Raw genomic sequence first — 18,611 nt, 5'->3', positions numbered from 1 at the left:
AAGGAAAAGTACCTAATGATCTCTGATTCCTGACATTGCCCTGATCTGTAGCTGACAGAGAGTGATTTAAGTTGTGAAGCATGTAGTTTAATACTTTTCCAGAGATGTTGTCATTTATCATAATTCTGAAAACTCTTGACTTACATTCTCAGAAGTACAAGCCTGCTAAGTCAAGTTCCTCTTCTACCTCTGCTGCTTCTGATTGTCAAATGAATTTGAGGCCTTCCTTCTAATTATTGACATAATTAAAAGGGCTCTTATTTAGAATCTACACATAAACATATATTATTCATATAATCAGTTGCCTGACCTGATCAGTCACCACTTGCTGGTATTGGAGTATCTGTTGCTTGCATGAAACCTAAGCCAGTAAATATAAAATTGATCTTGGTGGGAAAAAGAGATGTAAGACATACCCAGTTATTAAGAACATGTATTATTTGATATTAATAGAGTACATCTTTTTCATGAGGGCACCAAAATGTATTTTGTGCCTGTGAAGGTCTCATAATAGGGAAGAACTATAATCTCTCTGTAACTGGTCCCACAATCATAGCATATTCTTCCACAAGAAGACCTGGGATAAACTCTGGATTTTACCACATGTAATGTTTGAAAAGATATCTTTTTGTTCTGTAAAGGATGTATGAAAAAGTTTTGAAATTGACATTTGACCTGAGTGCACGGTTATCTTTATCAATGCAATACAGATGTCTCCGGAAACTTAACTTCTGCTGTAGTCTTCCTTATTTTCACTATGCAGCCCATCAATTCTTTTAAGCCCTTTCATTTGCTATATGCCAGTTAACTTATCTTACTTTGTAAAGATTTTGGGGTAGATTGTGAAATTACTGCTATAAAAGTGTCTTGCACAAATAATTGCAGTGGCAAAGTAGAAAGCTCTCAGAATTTTTTAAAGTTTTTCAGAATTTTTGTTTGGCTTTTTAATTTTTGGAATAATGAAATTTTGTTATGCTTTTCTGTTCAAGTGTCCTTGATTTGAGGGTTCCTACTGTGAATAAACCTTTGCTGACTTTCATTTGACACATTCCCATGAGAAAAAGAGCACATAGGCATTTCACTCCTCTCTATTCTGCTGTGGATTTTGAGTTTCCCTTCCTTACAGTCAGAAAAACTAAATGAGCTTTCTTGGGCTTTGCCTGGAGTGAAGCTTTTCTTTGTAGGTAGGTATGCGGCACCTTCTTCATTACTACCCACTGCAATTCCACTGAAAGGGGATTTCCCCGTATCTACTACCTCAAGTTACGCCTGATGCTGATGATATGCAGTGTTTACATGGAAAGCCTTGATAGCAGACTATTCTGCCCATGAAAAACAGAAGACAAAGATTTAATATTTATTATATATATTTTTTTAAAAGTAATATTCATTACTATTTGAGTTGCGTGTAGTTTTTAACATTTTGGGTGAGTGACACAGAGCTGACTGCTCACCACCGTGAGGGAGAGGTTATCCGTCTGGCCACTGGACCATAAAGTTTTATTGCAAACTGAAAGCAGGGCATTGCCAGTGACTCTGAAAAGCATTATGCACCTTTATGATGCTATATAATAAAGGAAGTATTTTAGAATATGCTTGGAAATTTCTAAAAGGTGTTAATGAAGATGTTCTTCTCTGCTGCTGTGAGACTATTAAACTGGCAACACTGAAGTGATGTGGCTTTACAAATAAGGGGACACCTTAAAATCAGTGTCAGCTCTAACACATGAGCAAAGTAGATTTTCTATTGAGGGGAAATATACCAGCTCCATGTATTTTTAAAGTTATATAGGTTGTCTCATCTGGAGATAATCTATATAATTCACACTCTGTTTTCAATCTACATCAACAGCTCCCAAAAACAAGAGATAGAGCTATGCTGTATTAGGAAAATAGACCCCAACCTGTATTTTGCAGCAGGTACCCATTTCCACCAAGCAACAGGCGCTGTGTTTAATCAGTGCTCTGGTGGGGAGTCCTGCAGTATCTGCCCACTCACTCCTGGTCCCTCAGTGAGGTGCCTTCTCACACATGACAAGGTATTCCAAAGATCTGATTATTTTCATAGTGTTAATTTATGATAGTTTAAAAGACATCTCAGAATTTTTGTAACATTTAAACTGCATGTTTGATAGAAGAAGTAATGAATGGGATCTTCCTCTTCATACTCTGTTCCTCTAGTCAAAGTGTGTGGTGCTTTATTTAAACAAGGAGTCCCAACCATATCAGGGGAATAACTTGTGGGCAACAGATTTTAAGCAAAAGTGGCAAAATAATGCTTTTTCACGTTTTTCTAAGGGTAGCAAGGGTTTGTATTAAGTGGTTGCAAATTAGTATAACCAAAAAGACTGAATTTCTTTAAATTATTGCTTCTTACTTGGCATTTTAAAACCAGCATGTTGCAGCAGAATACGCTCATCAGGAAATGAGGTACACATTCACTTATGCTATCATATGGATTGTGGGATTGTGAGTATGTTTTGGTTTTAATCTTGCAAGAAGTTTCTATGCCAGCTGCTAACTATTAATATTACAGTCAGAGTGAACTACCACTGTTTTACTTCATGCCTAAGTACTTGCAATTTCCTGGTGTAGTTTGCTTAGGTAAAGTCTGAGAAGTCTTCTGTAGGATCAAGTCCTTAAAAAGTAAGTCCAGTAAGTCTTGGTTGAAGTATCAGATCACTTCTCTCCGCCAAAAAAACAAAAAAAAGTATAGCTATTACTAAGTATATGTCCTGGAACAGACTTACTTAGCAAATAAACATACTAATTTTTACTCCAAGTTAATACCAAATTGCTAAGAAACTTGCAGCTATGCTGTATACTTGTGGGAGGTGAAGATCTTAGATAATTTGACAGATGTCACTTTAAAAGGAAAAGATAGAATGGGTAATATCTGTGTTGTGCACAGATCCAACCACACATCAGTGATCTACGCCTTCCATTCTCAGACAAAGGGGAAAGCAGGTTAGTAGATGGCCAGGATGTCTCCACACAGCAACCACAAAATGAGCACCATGCCTGGGTGATGAAAATACTTATATAGCATATATATATATATATATAGCATATATAAAATGCATATATAAATATGCTATATATATATGCAGTACTTACATTGTGCATACATATATATATATATCTATATATCTGCAAACTGTGGTATTAAGTAATCAAAGTAATTGTCATACTTAAGCTGCACTCATAAATTAAAAGGCTTTGTTCCAGAATGGACTTTGCCACGTGCCTCACATTCTCAGTGAAGACTATGTTAGTTTTAAGAAAGGAAAACCTGATAAGTTGGTTTAAATTTTGCTGTGTCTGGACTTTAGTCTAACTCTAGGCAGAGAATTACGTTTGGAAAGATGTACAGGTCAGGGCTGGTGCTCAGCTGGGAGCCTCAGCCTGCGTGGAGAGGCAGGTGAGAGGTGGTGGGGCCTGCCACATGGATCCTGCCCGAGGATCAGCTCATCTGGTGGGAACTGATGCTTTGCAACCAGGCAGGTTACAGCCAGCGAGCAACACCTTCTTCCTCTGGACAACAGCTTCTCTTGGGTCCCCCCGAGTTTCTACGACCACGCAGTCCTGTTCGGAGAAAGAAAAACACTTGAAATCCTGCAGAACCCTGTCAGAAAAGCTGCCAAAAACATTTACCTCGTTCGGCCCCGCTGTTACTGCCCGTACTCACCGCAGCCGCGGGCTGGGCTCGCCCCGTGCAGTCCCACGCCGGGTGGTGCCGGTGGTGCGGCCCCGGCCCGGGCAGCGCCGCGTACGGGCTCCGCTCCCGCCTCCGTGCCGGCCGCCGCGCCTTCCCCCGCCGGGGACGCGGGGGAAGGCGCGGCGGCCGGCACGGGGGCTCCGACTTGGGCGAACCGAGCCGTCCAGGACATCTGGCCGGAGAGAAGCGCCGCGGCCTCGGGGGAGCCGCCTACGGCTCCGCCACGGCAGCCGGCGGAGCGCTGCCCGAGGCCCGGAAGGTGAGCGCCGTGCCGTGGGCGGTGGCAGGGAGGGAGGCCGCGGGACGGACGGGCGGGCGGGAGGGAGCGGGGGTCAGCCGGCGGGCGGCTGCGGGCCGGCCCAGGGCAGGAGCCGGGGCAGCTCCGGAGGCGGGAGCCTTCTGGAGGCGGGCGCCTTCCGGCGCGCGGGGCCGCGGGGCAGGTGCGTGCGCGGGGGGCGCCGCTCCCCGCCCGGCGGCCCTGGGCGGCTGCGGCGCGGCTGGGCGCCGGCGGAGCGCGGCGCTCGCTCGGCTCACGATCGTGTTTGCGCATGACCCCTCCCCGCCTGAGCCCTCCCCTCCCCGGCGGCAGCGGGGAAGGTTAGCCTCAGACACAGGCGGCTGCTCGGCGGCGGCGGCCGCGGCGACGCAGTGCAGAGGTGCGGGCAGGTTGCGCCGGCCCCGCGCCCCGTCTCTCCCACGCCCCGCCTGTCTTCGGAGCCCGCTCCCCGCCGGCGGCCTCCCCGCGCCGGTGTCGGGCCGGCCCCCCGGCCATGAGCGCGGCGCTGGGTGTCCCCCCGCCGCGCCGCCTCCCCCGCCGCCCCCGGCGGCTGCCGGGCTCCAGGAAAGTAGCTTGATGAGTGTCCAAAGTAGCAGTGGAAGTTTGGAGGGGCCGCCATCTTGGTCCCGGCTCTCCACGTCCCCACCGAGCCTGCAGGGCTGCTCCGCGGCGGCGGCCTCCCAGCTCCACGGCGCGCCGCCCGGCAAGCCGCCCAAGGAAGGTAACCAGCGCGCCGCGGGGCTGCGCGGGGGGCCCGGCCCTCGGGGAGGGGCCCGCCGGCCGCCGCCGGAGGCCGGTCCCGGGCTGGAGGGGAGCGGCGGCGGGAGAGGCTGGTGTCCCCGGCGGCGGTGCGGGGTCAGCGCTGGGCCCGGCGGCGGTGAGGGAGCCTCCGCCGCTAGGCGAGCGGGGCCGCGCCGCCCGCGCCTCGTTGTTCCCCCCGCCGCCGGGCCGCGGAGCGGGATCGGCCGCGCTCCCTCCGCTCCCGGGCCGTCCGCCCGCCGCCGGCGCCCGCCGTGGCTGTTCCGGGGCGGCAGCTCGCCGCGTCCTCCCCGAAATCGGTTTCCCTCCGCCAGCGGTAAAGTGAAAGTGCTGCGCCGGAGGATGCGGCCGTTGTTGCTGATGGAGGGAGTCGGGCACTTTTGGCATCATGGAGGTGGGGAGGAGAGAGGGGCCGACACCGGAGGGTTCGGCCCCGCGGGGAAGGCGCCCCCGGGGGCGGCAGGTTTTACGGCCAGAAGTGACAGGGCGCCTTGCGGCCACCGCGAAATGACTGCAACTTTCTCCTGTCCTCCATCACGCCTTGGATGATAATATTTTTCTCCTCCCTCCCCTGCTCCTCCCCTCTTGTGTTACACCGACAGCGACAGCAGGGTGTTGTGGGTGTTTGCAGGGAATATCTGTATGAAGGTTATGAGCAAACAAGTCCCTTCGCTATTCCCTTTCGGGTATTGTCTGCTTTTCCTCCTTGCGTTGAAATGTATTGCCACAAGATGTAGCAGTTATACAGCTCCTGGATTGCTCGATGCTTTTAGCTAAAATAACTACTTGCTGAACGCCGGTTAGTGGCGGAGGAGAACTTTTATAGATGGATACTTGCATGCCGAGCAGATATATAATTTTACTTGATTTCCCCAGTTTAATGAATATCGCGTAGCGTTTCTTGTAGCGTCTGCAAAACGTCATCGCCCAAACAGGAAACTTGCTAACTTGAAATAATAGTGAAAATGGGGAGTCTTTGTTTTTCAAGTCTCTCCGTAGCTGCTTCTTTCTGGTTTTGTTTGGTTTCGTGATTTTTTTTTTCTTTGGGGGGGAGGGGTTGTTAAGCTATGTAAGGACTTGGTAACAGGGATCTGACATCCTGAAAATGCGTAACGCAGTCCGTGTTTCTCCATTTTCCACACCGGTAGTTGTCAGACTTGTATCACTCTGTGTCACTTTTGCACACGCTCCTCCAGGTAGATTGACATGAAATGCTCTAGAAAATACCTGGAAAGGAATTATGGTATATGTTAAAGATGCTGAGCAAAGTGGCAGGCATTTTGTGCTCGTCTTCTCTGGGAAACTGAAGCTTTTAGAAAAACAACCACCGCTGGCCCAATGTATAGTTTAAGTTTATTGAGAGTAGGTTTCTTCAGTATTGCGACACTTGTTATGAATACGTGTGCATATAATATTCATGCAGACTGTATAGATGAGGTATTTTTGCATGTATTTCAGATACCTGGCATATAAGCCTGAAATTATTATTGCAGCACAACTTATATATCTATTTATTTTAAAGAAAAAATATGTTTCTTGAGTACCGCTTTTTAGACATTGAAAAACATCTTTGTGAAATTAGTTTTTAATGTGATGGTTATGATGCTTTCTTCTTTCTTAGGACTCATGGTGCTGGATTTTTCTAGGTACTGTAATTTACATCCTCTAATGCAGGTTTATGGGTTACTGAGTAATCAGAACCCTGGTGTTTGCTTAGTACTATAATGTACTGTGTGTGCACGGTGTTCCTGGGTCGCGATAATTGTGCATCCTCACTAGGCAGCTCTGTTTGAAAATCAGCATAAGCTGCCAGCCATACTTGGATTTACATTTTGTGTTTGTGCTCATGGGATGTTATCAGCACACTTTATGTGTAGACATTTTACAAGGAAGTATCTTGCCTGAAAGCAGTAGGCCCCAAAATATAAACATGTTCGTAGACATTGCCTTAAAAACGCGAAAGAATGATGTCAGATCAAACTAATAAATGTCCTGTATTTGCAGTGCAATGTATTTTTAGAAGTTTGTGCTCTCATCGATTTTAAACTTGTGATACCTTGTGATGTTAATGGAGATTATGAGCTTTGGGGCAGTGCAGGAGGCTGCCGGCCCATACTGAATCAGTGCTGCATCACCACTGATGCCTGTGCCAGTTTTAACTGGAGAATATTTCCAGATACGGACCATTTGGCACTGGGGCTGATCTTGTGCCCCAGCCTGGACTTCTCCTTTGTGGACTCCAGTCTCATTGGTTGGCTTCTGTGATGGTTCTGCTCGTGTTGTCTTCGGATGTGCAGGCCCTCAGTGCGTGCACCGTGTGTGCTGTGGTTTATCTGACTGTACTTGTGATTCACTGTGAAAATTTGGCACAAGCCCACATCTCTCACACGGGTTTTTAAAGGTTCTGATTTATTGAGAACAGAAACCCACAGCACCCTGGTTTAGCACGTCCTACTGATACTGTATGAAGCTCTAATATGGAGGAAGCAAACAGAAAAGCTCTGGTATATATAACTATCACACAAAGTTATTTTTAAAAAAATGCAATGCCTTGTCAGTATCAAAAAGGGACTACTTGGGAAATAGAAGTGAAATTAAAGAAAATAATTAATTTTTCTGGAATGCACTACAATGTTTCAGCAACAGCTTTCATTGAATGTTATCTTCTATATCTTGGCTTACAAGACCATGATGGCTTAGCTGTATAAATTTGAATTTATGTTTTAAGGTTTTAAAATTAAAGGACTGGGGTGGACTTGAATACGATTGCATCTGTACACTTACATGGTACCAGAATAGTCTCTTGTTTGCGTTTCAGTATAGCTTGTAAATGTCTGTAGTTCTGTCAATTGTTTTATATGGCAGTAACTTGTGTGTGGGATACGTGGCCACTTATTCAAGAGCCCTGCAGTAGATGCTATCAGGAATTTAGGAGGACTGTTATGTGGTATTATTTTACATACAGTATGTGATTGTGTGGCTAAATCTTGTGCCACAGCTCACATAATTGTACTCACGCAACTTCATGTTTGAAGTTTATTGAGTTTTGACTGCTTTGTGGGTGTAACTAAGAAGACTGAAGCGTATAGCTGGAAAGTGCTGTATTGTAAATGGGGGATGTTCAGGTCATTGCTGACAAGACAGAGAGACAAGAGATTTTGGGTGATATATATGAGTGTCTTCGGGTAGCTTATTTTTTGAGGTTGGGGGCAGTGCCACAGTGTCTGATGGTCAAGCATGATGCTTTGCAAGTTATTTTTTGTGTGTGCTGTTGGCTTTGAACACCTTACAAAAAGCAAAACTGCATGCCGAATGCAACTTTGAATTACCACGACTGGAATGTGAATTTCAGTTTTCAAATATGAAACCATATGGCAACAAATTGGTAAATAAACTCGTGACATCTATTTGACACTCTTTGAATAACTAATGTTGTAGATGCAGCAAATTTTGTTGGTGACTTTTAAAAAAAATCTGATAAATGTGTATTATTTGTATTTGTTGTTGCCTAAGATGTGATGATAGTTGTATATCTGAGCATAAAGGTACAGTTTATTTCCTCCTTGAGTTTCCAGTCTACAAAATGTTTCCAGATGCCAGGTTGTGTCACAGAGGCTACATACACCATATTAGTCCATGAACATGAAAGCTACCTGATCTTATTAAGACTTCCAGGATTGGGGTTTTTTTTGCTGCTGTTTGCTTGTAGTGCAAAAACTCAGCTGCTTTATTTGCTTAACCAGTAAGGTCTTAGTAAGTTTATTAATAGTTTCTTGTCATTCAGCTGTAATTGAGAATTTTACGAATTTGGACAGTTTATGTGGGAGCAGAGAAGAATGAGAATGCTTCATGTTTAAAGATGATGGTATATTTTTACTTAGGATGAGCGCAGCAGTCATAAAAGATTCTTTAGGCTGGCTGTAGCTTGAGCAGGTGTTGTGTACGACTGTATGTTGTTCCACTGATATGCACAGATTCTGGCTTGTGATATTGCCGTTTCTGTTGCAGATGTGTTCTTCATAGTGAGCTGACGCTTATGCCAGATTCTCACGAGATTTTACATTGTGTCAAATTGAGACATGGGAGAAGACAACCTTTTTTTACAAATATGGGCCCATGTTTGAATCTGGTTTTCCGAAAGGCAAACACTGCAGAGAATAGAGTAAATTAGTACTTGGGTGATTGTTTTAATTCTGTTTTAACTTGCCTAGAACAGAATTCCATTCCTAGAACACGTATTCCATTTTGAAGAGAGAATCAATATATTAAAGAATAGTCTGTATTTATTTATTATTCTCTCATTTCAAATAAAAAGCCTGTTATTTCCCTTGTTCTTTATTTTTTTCCTATTTTTTTTTTCTTGTTTGCTTTTTCTTTCAGCAAGTAAATCGTTTCCTTCAGCAAGGTGAAGTAAACTTACTTATTAGTAATAACTCTGGTCTGGAATTAGTCTTGACATTTCTTTGGGTTTTCTTAGAGCCTGGTAATCCTGAATGATTGCAAAATACTGTTGGGACTCCTGGGAAAACTACTGTGTATATATGTGCATCACAGTCAAAGTTAGGTCTGTATAATTTTGGTACTGAAGAATGGAGATTATGGAAATATGACAGACTTAAGTAATCCTTTATGCCTTCTGTATTCTTGATAAAAGGTTCTGTATTGAAGTAGTATTCGCTTCCAATCCATATTACTCCCATACTAAATTTTTGGCATCCATGCTGAGTTTTTTTACACAAGAAAATGTTGAAGTTAGTAAATTGTGTTTATGCAGTAGAGTATTTTCTGAACTGTAGCTCTCCTAAAACATAAAAGCACACTAGGGTAGGGGGAAGAAAAGCATTGTCTTTAGGAACTTTTTATTCTTTCTGTTTTGCTTGGTGTGTTTCGGCTGTAAAAAAGGAAAACGGAAATTTGGTTTGCCAAATTGCTCTGGGTGGAGGGGAGGGTGGGTAGAGGAAGAAGAGTGGTCAGGATTTCTGTTGGGAATGCCGGTGCTCCAGCTGTGATCGCTGGAGAGCGGTTAAACAGAAACTGGCTGCCATAGTATACCCCAGTTTGGGCTTGCGGGTGGAAAACTTGTAATGGTTGCTGAAGATAACAAGGGACAAATACTGCACTTTATGCTCAGTACTTGAGGATCGAGTTCAGCAGCAGTGGAGAAGGGTTAGTGAGCATCAGAAGGTATTTCGAATCCTACATTTCCCTTCGTCCTGACGCCATCCATGTTGAGGTGCTGTGTTTGGGATAGAAACTACAGGTCTGCTTCTTTCCCAGGCACCTTGTCTCTGGCGGTCTCACTCCTTCCTTGCATTCCTGAGGGACGTGGCAGCAGAGGAGTCCTGGCAGCCAGCCTTTCCCTGGGTGGGATGTAGTAGGTGGTAGGAACATGAACACTTGTAAAGTTGATCGACCGCTAGTCAAACTGAGTCCCGGAAGAGGGGAGCAGAAGGGCTTGAGTGAGGTTGGACGTGCTGAAGATTGACGAGGAAGGCTGGGGTAGCGCGAGCCTTTGGGGCTGGGTCCGTGCTGCAGGAATTGACTGAAATCAGGGTGATTATATTACTATTTTAATCATGGCTTAAATCAGCGAGCAGGAAATCCTGATTAAATAATTGTTTTTAATTTTATTTTGCATTTGTGCTTAATTATTTTTCTTAAAGTTGATTCTAATTGGTCTAATTTGATCACGCGTCTTGCTAGGCAGGAGGGTGCGCATCTATATGCATTTATTTAAGTAGTTATACAGCTTAGATTCTTAATGTTTAAGAAACATAATTTCCCATGCTTTAGAAAGCTTTTAGCTAACTTTATTAGTGAAATAAAATGAATCCTAATTGTGCTAGATACACAAGAAGAAACAAATATATCCAAATGTGTTTTGCATTTAAACCAGATTAAGTAGAATTGTCTGTAGTTTGTGAAATGAGTCAGTTATTTCTGGTCACCGCGCCTTGCGAGATTCAGAGTTAACAGATCAAATCCAGTGACTGTTCCTTCTTGCTCATCATTTGGAAAAGAAAGCCACGCTTCCCGCTTTCCAAGTTGCCAGTTGGTCCTTAGTGGTTCCAAGTGAACCAACTGTTGCAGTGGTTGAACAAACGAAAATGGCAGAAGCGGCTGATGGTGAAAGCCGCTTGAGTGCTTCGGAGTTCCGATCTGGGTGGCTTCCAGCGAGGTGGTGGTTTGGCTGCCAGCAGAGCATTAAAGTTTACATTGCTTGAATGTATTTTTCCCTTGTACGAATTTAATAGATCATAAACTTTAAGCCTCACCATAGATTCTTATCTCTCCATGTTTAGCTTAAGTGTTTAATGCTGGAGTGTATTTTTTAAATAAGCAAATAGGAAAATTCATCCACTCTGTGCTCCAAAGGCCTTTTTAACTTTAGCAGGAGAGGCATTGAGGCTAACAAATGTCCTCCAAGGATTTAGAGGGAAAGCTAGGAGTCGTTGGATAATTACACATCTGCGACAGGAATCTGATCGCTTTGGAATGGGAAACTTAATTTGCTGGAGCTTTTACATGAAGCTGAGCGTCAGGGAGGTCAGTGTTCCCTGGAACCGCCTCTACTTGCTGCACGGTGGCAGCAGGAGCATTAAGCAATGTATCTTGCCTCATCATATCTGCACAGTTTTAAGTGGGTGGAAGCTTAAAGGCCGCGGTGCTTTCTTTATAACGTCCTTAAGAACAAAGCACTCTGCGCTTCAGATTTTAAGAGATGAGGATGGTGGTAAGAAACTCAAGTGCCTTTTACAGGAAATGAAGCCCGACCATAATTACTTGGCAGTTGGCAAGTACTGGATTCCCTTTCTTTGGGCTTCTGATACAGCTATACCTATAAGAGAAAAGGAAGAAAAATATCCTTTTTTGAGGAATAATGGGAAATCTTCATACTTTTAGGAAAATCCCTTGTATGATGTCACATACACCCAGCGTTTTAGATATTTAGTTTTATGACTGTATCTTGAGCTCAAAGCATATAGATGCTTCAAGTGCTGTGTTCTGCAGCTATAGCTTCTGGTGGGTTGCAAGTGTTTATTTTTTAGTAATAGGACCTCTGAACTGTATGCTTAAGAGCAACAAATTGGAAGGTGACATTAAATATGGAAATAATTATTTAAGTTGAAATAATGTGGGGTGCTGGTCTTCACTCATTGGGTCTGTGGTGCCTTTGAGATCACACAGCTTTAACAGAAGAGGGGTTTCACATTTCTCTTGCCGACCACTGAACTCTTGGACCTCTTGATTCTATGGAGACAAACTCAGAGGATGCTGCAAGTAGGATTTCTAGTACTTCTTTTTTTCACTGCTGCAGCTTAGGCTACTCAGGCCCATACACTGCATAGCTGTATTTGTTAACTATTGTTTTTCCAAGTCAATGCTGTGTTCTCATAGGTTCCACAATTTTGTCCCGAATTTTGCTATTTCAGTCCTCAGGGAGGTTACAGTATTTGCTCTTTCTTTGCTTATTCCTAGTAAAAGTGATGAGAGAAGTAATATCCTTTAGTAAGTTGACATTTTCATTATAAAGCAATTGAAAATAAAATCCACACATTATTAGTAATATTTTTTTTAACATCAGTAGAAACATGTATTTTTATATTAATTTATACAGAATTATAATTAAAAATACATTTGTTTAGAAAGGACAACTTTTTTGGTTGACACTGGTGACTTACAGCAAGCTAAGTGATATCATTCTAAGTGATATCATTGTAAAGACCAACTGTATTTGCACATTCAAGATTGTGATGAAACCAGTTCTCTTAATAAATATGTTGTTTGTATGATGAAAAATAGAGTAACTTTGAAATAGCCGTGAGTTTTTCTATTTTACCAGTATTATGTTAGTTGACGTGGGAGAACATTTGCAGGTGTTATGTTGGAGGTCTCTATTGGCAAATACTTTTAGTCTTGATGGGTAATTATCCGTTTTTAATAGTTCTCTTAAAAGATGTTATCAGAAGTTTGGAAACTTTTCACGGTAAAAGTCCACTGCCCAGGCAAATCCAGGCAAGTGTCCTGCTCCCCTTCCCGCTCTCTCCCTTGGCGTGTTCCCTTCACCAGCCAGGTGAGAATGAACGTGGAGAGAAGGGTGATGGTGGTCTAAGCGATGTCATTATCTTCATGAGGTAATTCTTTTGCTTTAGTTGTGGTGATTATTGATTATTAAGAGTTGGTTAATCAGTATTACGCAGTAGATATTTTTTGTTCGGTTTTTGTTTCTTTTGCAAGTCAGTTATTCCCTGAGCCGGCTGTTGTTTGGGAGTGGTTGCTGTGTCTTTGATACATGTTTTAGAAACTTTTTGATTATTAGTGTTGCATTTTAGTTTCAGTAGTTTTATTCACAGTACTGAACCGTGGTAAAAGTCTGTCTTGCAAGTTTTCTGCAAGCTTTAACTTGTGGAGTAATTCTTGTTGTAGTCCCTTTGTATTTAGTATTATGAAGGGCCATTACGAGGAGTGGGATTTTCATATTTTAAAATTACTATGGGATACAAATAGTAAATCCTGGAGATGCAGGTTTAGGATTTTTAAATGAGATATTACAAAAAATACTTTTTGCTGTGCTTGTTATTGCCTCAGTATGTGATTGCTTTTTGTGGAGTTCGTTGCCTGTTTAATTTACCTCTACTTATATAATTGTATTGCATGTTACCTCTTTCTAATTAAATTGTATTATTAAATGATTGTGGTACTAATAATGCCTAAGAGGGGTAACACCGGTATTCAAACTATGAAAGGCACGTCATGGTCTTTGCTTCCTTGTTAGATGATATTTTGTATTCTGCATCCATAGATTTTATTTTTTCAGTCCCTTGCTTGATACATGCTGTCATGTCCTGAACATCCGACTGGTTAGTATTAAGGAAGAGGCAATTTTGTATATAATGCGTGTACACACTTTTATATATGCACAAAGTCTGTGTGTGAAGTCTCCGAGTTGTCTGTTTAGTCATTAGGAATACTAATGTTGTTAGGGACCCCCATCCCCCACAGCATTTCACAAACAAGCTACGCTTACACAAAAACTTCAGCTGCTCTTCAGTAAAAATGTTCTAAATTCCTGTTGTCTCTTGTTACATACTTCTTAAAAACTTGACTCATTTTTTCAAATATGTAATGTTGTTAAACCTGCTGATGAGTATTGCAGATTATATAAAGTTTGGCTGCTAGATTAATGGTACTAGTTTTGCCATATCTTGAGTTTTAGCTCTTTACGTTGCTGTTTGCTTTTAAATAGAAAAATGTAGAGCCCACAAAAAAAAGCAGTCTGGTTGTGTATTAAGATTATAAATTAGTATTTTATTTATTTTATTTTTCTCTCTATTTGTTGTATTTGCAACATATGTCATAATTTGGGAATGAAATATTGAAGTTATGACAACAAAATAATTTCCAGTAAATGACCTTAATAATAACTTTTTTTTTTTTCCTCCTTCTCTTCCCTGTGTCGTGTGGTTGAAAGTTGACCTGATTTGTTCTCCTGGCTAAATCACAACGTGCTGTTCTCTCGGAGCCTTTCACTTGTTTTTCTCTTCTGCAGAAGTGCAAACAACAGGCTCCAGTCTCTGCCAGAGTCTGACAACACCTTCCTGCTGTTTTCCTTAAATCTCTCTTTTTCTTCAAGTTTGTTCATACAAAAGAAAGGGAGAGAGGGAGAAGCTGCTGGTTTTGCTTTTTTTTGTTGTGTTTGCAGCTCTGAGTTCCCATCTTTCTAGGGGAAGTGAGTGGTGAGGCAGCAGTAGCAGCGACTGTCAGAAGTTGCAGAGTCTGGCGGTGCACCGCTGTCCCCAAGGCTCTGTGGCTGGGGTGTGTGCTCTCGCCTGGACCAGCTCCTGCCTCCTCCCACCCTGTTTCCCTTCCCGACCAGTGCTGGGCCACAGGGGTGACCTCCCGTCTTGTCCCACTCCTCTGCTCCCTTGTGCTAAGCTGTCCTTTTCCCCCTGAAGTCGCGGTCCCCCTGCCCAGCTTGCAATTGTGCATGCTGGTGATTTTTCCTGGAGGGACGATGATCTTTGATAAAGGGAGCAGGTTTATGCTGTAGAAGCAAGAACCTTCCAGACATTCGAGCACTGGCTGCCTGCGCTCAGCTGGAGCTACACTTGGTGGCGCGGGTTTGTGAGGATGCGGCTGGGAGTCTGTCCTCTGGTGTCCCCCGGTGTGTCACCGCGCAGGAGCCCTCCTGCTGTAGAGCCGGCAGCGGTGGTGCCTGCTTCGTGTGGTTTGGGGTTCACAGCCGCAGTGCCTGTGTCTAGAAAGACTGGAGAGGAATGTTGGTTTATCTTAGCTGTCAAAATTCTGCTTGAGAAACAGTGAAATCCAGTTTTAAGATTGTTGTGGATAAAGGTCCAGATGAGGGATTTGGGGTAAATAACAGATTTTGTTAGTATTTTTTCTGTCTTTAATAATGGAAATTCTTCACGGTTTTTAGGTTTAAGTCAAGACAGGTCATTAAATGACTTTTTGTTGCACCAGTTGAGTTATTGGATCTGGTTTGTTGTATGAATGATCCAAAGGCACTGAGCAGAAGAGTTTATTTCTGGCAAAATAAGATGGTTTTAGTACAATTTATCTTACTTGGTGAATAATCATGTTAGCATGTAGTACTTGCAGTACATTATTTTGTTATACAAAAGCTGTACATAAAAGCAGAGAAGTGGTGATTCAAGTACTACCAAAATAGGTATATAGCATCACTAGCTGTTAGGGATGTAAAATGGCTTCATTAGAGACTAAACTGACCTTTTTCTAAGAGGTATACCAAAACCTGCATGGTGTACTTGGTCACTGGTGTTTGCATTTGCCACCTCATATTTAGAAGCTTTTCCATGTATAGACGTAACCATGTATGCGTGTTAACGGTGGCAACACGGCATTGGCAGCTGCTGGGGCAGGTGGTGGCATCAGCCCTGCTAGCTGTGGTGGCTCCTGCTGCATGGGCAGGGTGAGGAGGGTGGCCTCCAACTGACCTTTTTCTGAATTCACTGCAAACTGCTGTTGGTGAAACTTTCTCCTTCCTGATATGTTGGGGTTTGTGTTTTGGGTTTTTTTTGTGGGTTTTTTTTGTTTGGTTTTTGCTTTTACTAGTTCTTAAACTTCAGTTGTCTCTTCGTCACTAAGATAGACAACCCACTAGAGCGGTGGGCCTGTGGCATGAGCAGCAGGTCCCCTCGCACGTCTGCAGACTCGTCGGGGCTTTAACCTTCTCTGACTGTACAGGCGTAGGTCTCATTTGGCCTGTCCGCCTGATGGAGGTAAGCCTGGCTCAGTTCTGGATCCTCAAAGTCCATTATAGATTTATTGATAGATCAATTCTTCTTTTTTTTTTTTTTTTTAAATCTTCTTTGTGGTTAGCTTGGTGTTCAGTTACCCCCAAAGTCAGGAGTGTGGAAGCAGTCGAGGCAAACATATGCCAGGTGAAATGCATCCCAATTTATCAGCCGTTGTTAAGGTGTGCCGCTGCCTCCCGGTAGCGCTGGCTGTTTTGTCTCCGGTGGGCTGTAGAAGTTGGCTCTGAGAACCCCGCTGCAGCCACCCGAGGGGTTTCATGGTCCTCCCTTGCTTTTGGTATGAGCTGTTTTAAGGAGCAGTCCTGCTTTATCTTCTGTTAGTTGGAGAAGAGAACTTGGATCACACTTGTTTTTTCTTACATTAGGCTGCAGTGGTCCACAGAAGCCATTACAGTGTCCTTATCCTTGAACTGAGAAGAAATGTAGTTAGTTCCATAGGGCAACAAGTACTGTGCAGCTGAGCATTCAGGTGCTTCTACATGGTGGATGATGTTAATTGCACGTAAGTATTTTTACTGGTGTCTTGAAATATGGTTTGAATATATACCTGACTTTTTTTTTTTTTTAATTTGCAATATCAGAGACTTATAACTCTGCCCTTTCCTAATTTCTAGTTGCCCTCAGGGCTTCAACTGCATTTATGTTACAAAATGTTATTCACGTGATCACAGACTTTGTTCCATGAAGTCTGTTCTTTGCTCGGTTCTCAGTGTTCTCTGTGTTGAAAGGAGTGAGAAACCTTTCTTTCTTCTAAAACTTGAATGAAAGTGATAGTATAGCAGAAAAGAAAGCTGGTTTAAAATTAGGTGATGAACACTGCAAAGGAGCAATGGCTGTAATGCAGATTTCTTTAATGATAATGCCGAGGAACACTAAAAGTGAATTTTTGACAGATGGTTACATAGGACGCTTTTTTTGTTAACTACGCGGGTGTTGAATTTTTAAAAATGTTCAGTACACAAAGTTGCAACTGAATTTAATGTATACTGTGGGTATCAACAGGCTTTGTAGCTGTGCTGTAAGAAGGATGAATACAAAGTTTGAAATATTTCTTATCCTTAGTCTCAAACTTGATTTTTCACAGATTCATGTGTGATTTCATAGAAGTCTCATTTTTCCGTATCTGTATAATGGGAGCAATGCTGCAAGGTCCTAGCAAAACGTAGGTGTAACATGTCAGCTCTGTGTGTGTTATTTATCTATTTAGAGCTGTATTCTGAGAAACTCCTCCCTACAAAGGACTTTTAAAAAATGTGTTTCTTCCCCTATTCAGCGAAGCTTGGGTTGCCTTGTCAGTTCAGAGGCTGCTAGTTGAATTGTACTTTATTTTTTTAAGACAAACCACAAAAACTTAAGGAACAGTATCTAGTTGCCTTATTCTTTGAGCACCACCTATCAATCCTCTAGTCAGGGTGCCTACAAGGTAGCTTGGCCCCCTGCTCAGCACAGGGACAGGGTCCTGACTGCATGAGCTGCCTGGTGTGGTGGTTTCTCACCAAGCTTGTGATCCTGCAGTTTAAATTTCTTAATGTAGTTCTTTTTGTTTCAGTTTTGTATTTTCAATGCTATGTGCACCATGCAGATATTTTGAAAGGAGGAAACTGACAGTGCTGTTCGAGGTTTGTACTCTTTTTTCGTCAAATGGCATAGTTCAAAAACCAAAATAGTTCAGGAGTCTAGTGGTGACAGTTAGAGGTGAATTTATTGTCACAGTTTAATCTTAGAGGTGTAATAAGCTTATTTGCATGTTTGTTGAACTGTGGCCTCTTACCTTAGTATATGGGAGTTGATACTATAGTCGATCACAGTGTTAAGAGTGAAATAGATTAATACACTAGGAAAGACTTAGGATTTTTTGCTTTATTTCTTATTTATAGCGTGTAATGAAGAGAACAGTATAGGTTAAGAGTTCTGTCCCGTGGTCAGCAGTTGTACCGTGCTGTGTGCTGCAGGGAGCAGAGCCCTGGCCTTGGCCTGGGGGGCAGGGGCTGCCTGCGCTGGGGAGCATTTGGAGATCATGAGGGCAGAAATGGCAGCAGGAGCTACAGAAGTAAGGAGATTAGGAAATTCAGGGAATTAGCAACTGAAACACACTTCTGTTGACACAAATACAGCTTTCAAATACCAAATGACTGGTATTGTAACTTGGAAGAATAAGAAACATTTATTCTACTAAATTGTTGGGGGTTTTTGGACCGCCTTTCTACCCTATAGGTAACTTGCAGTCAAAGTTATTTAGGGAAAAGCGGCACAATTTATATTTGTTCCTTCATGGTTTACTTTGTCTGAGGAGGGAGGGTGAGAACCAAAAGCCTCGTGGGAAGGGGCACTGGCGCTCCCTTCCTGCTCACTAGGTGACCTCTGCTTTCAACTTCCTTTTCACTCCTTCCTTAGATAGCAGAAACTGCTGTTTATTTTTGATATGTGCGAAAGGCCTGTGCCATTTTAAATTCTTGCAGACAGCCATTTCATGGACTTGAGCATTGAGAACTCCTGGTTTGTTTCCTTGTAAGTGAATGCACCAAATGAAATCCACTGTACTTTCTGGTATTTCTCTAGG

General features: G+C 43.0%; 1 protein-coding gene across 8 annotated transcripts in view; it reads left to right on the top strand.

Annotated features, from left to right (window-relative positions):
* The first annotated feature begins 3,843 nt into the window (after positions 1–3,843).
* Positions 3,844–18,611, top strand: part of TLK1 (tousled like kinase 1) — a 68,982-nt gene continuing 54,214 nt past the window's right edge. For 2 of the 8 annotated variants that reach the window (XM_065068719.1, XM_065068718.1), the window contains exon 1: positions 3,844–3,977. Coding sequence is in view for 3 of the 8 variants with exons in the window: in XM_065068725.1 (XP_064924797.1) it covers positions 4,572–4,716 (145 nt within the window). In the remaining 5 variants the exon portion in view is untranslated. Of the gene's footprint in view, positions 3,978–4,107; positions 4,159–4,304; positions 4,717–5,077; positions 5,149–5,389; positions 5,441–18,611 lie in introns of those variants that run through there. The other 6 variants (XM_065068724.1, XM_065068722.1, XM_065068725.1 and 3 more) reach the window with 6 other exon arrangements.

This window comes from Columba livia, chromosome 7 (assembly GCF_036013475.1).
Source record: "Columba livia isolate bColLiv1 breed racing homer chromosome 7, bColLiv1.pat.W.v2, whole genome shotgun sequence".
In the NCBI taxonomy this organism is placed as follows: domain Eukaryota; kingdom Metazoa; phylum Chordata; class Aves; order Columbiformes; family Columbidae; genus Columba; species Columba livia.
The sequence above is the reverse complement of the archived record's forward strand: the minus strand, read 5'-3'. Positions and strand labels throughout refer to the sequence as shown.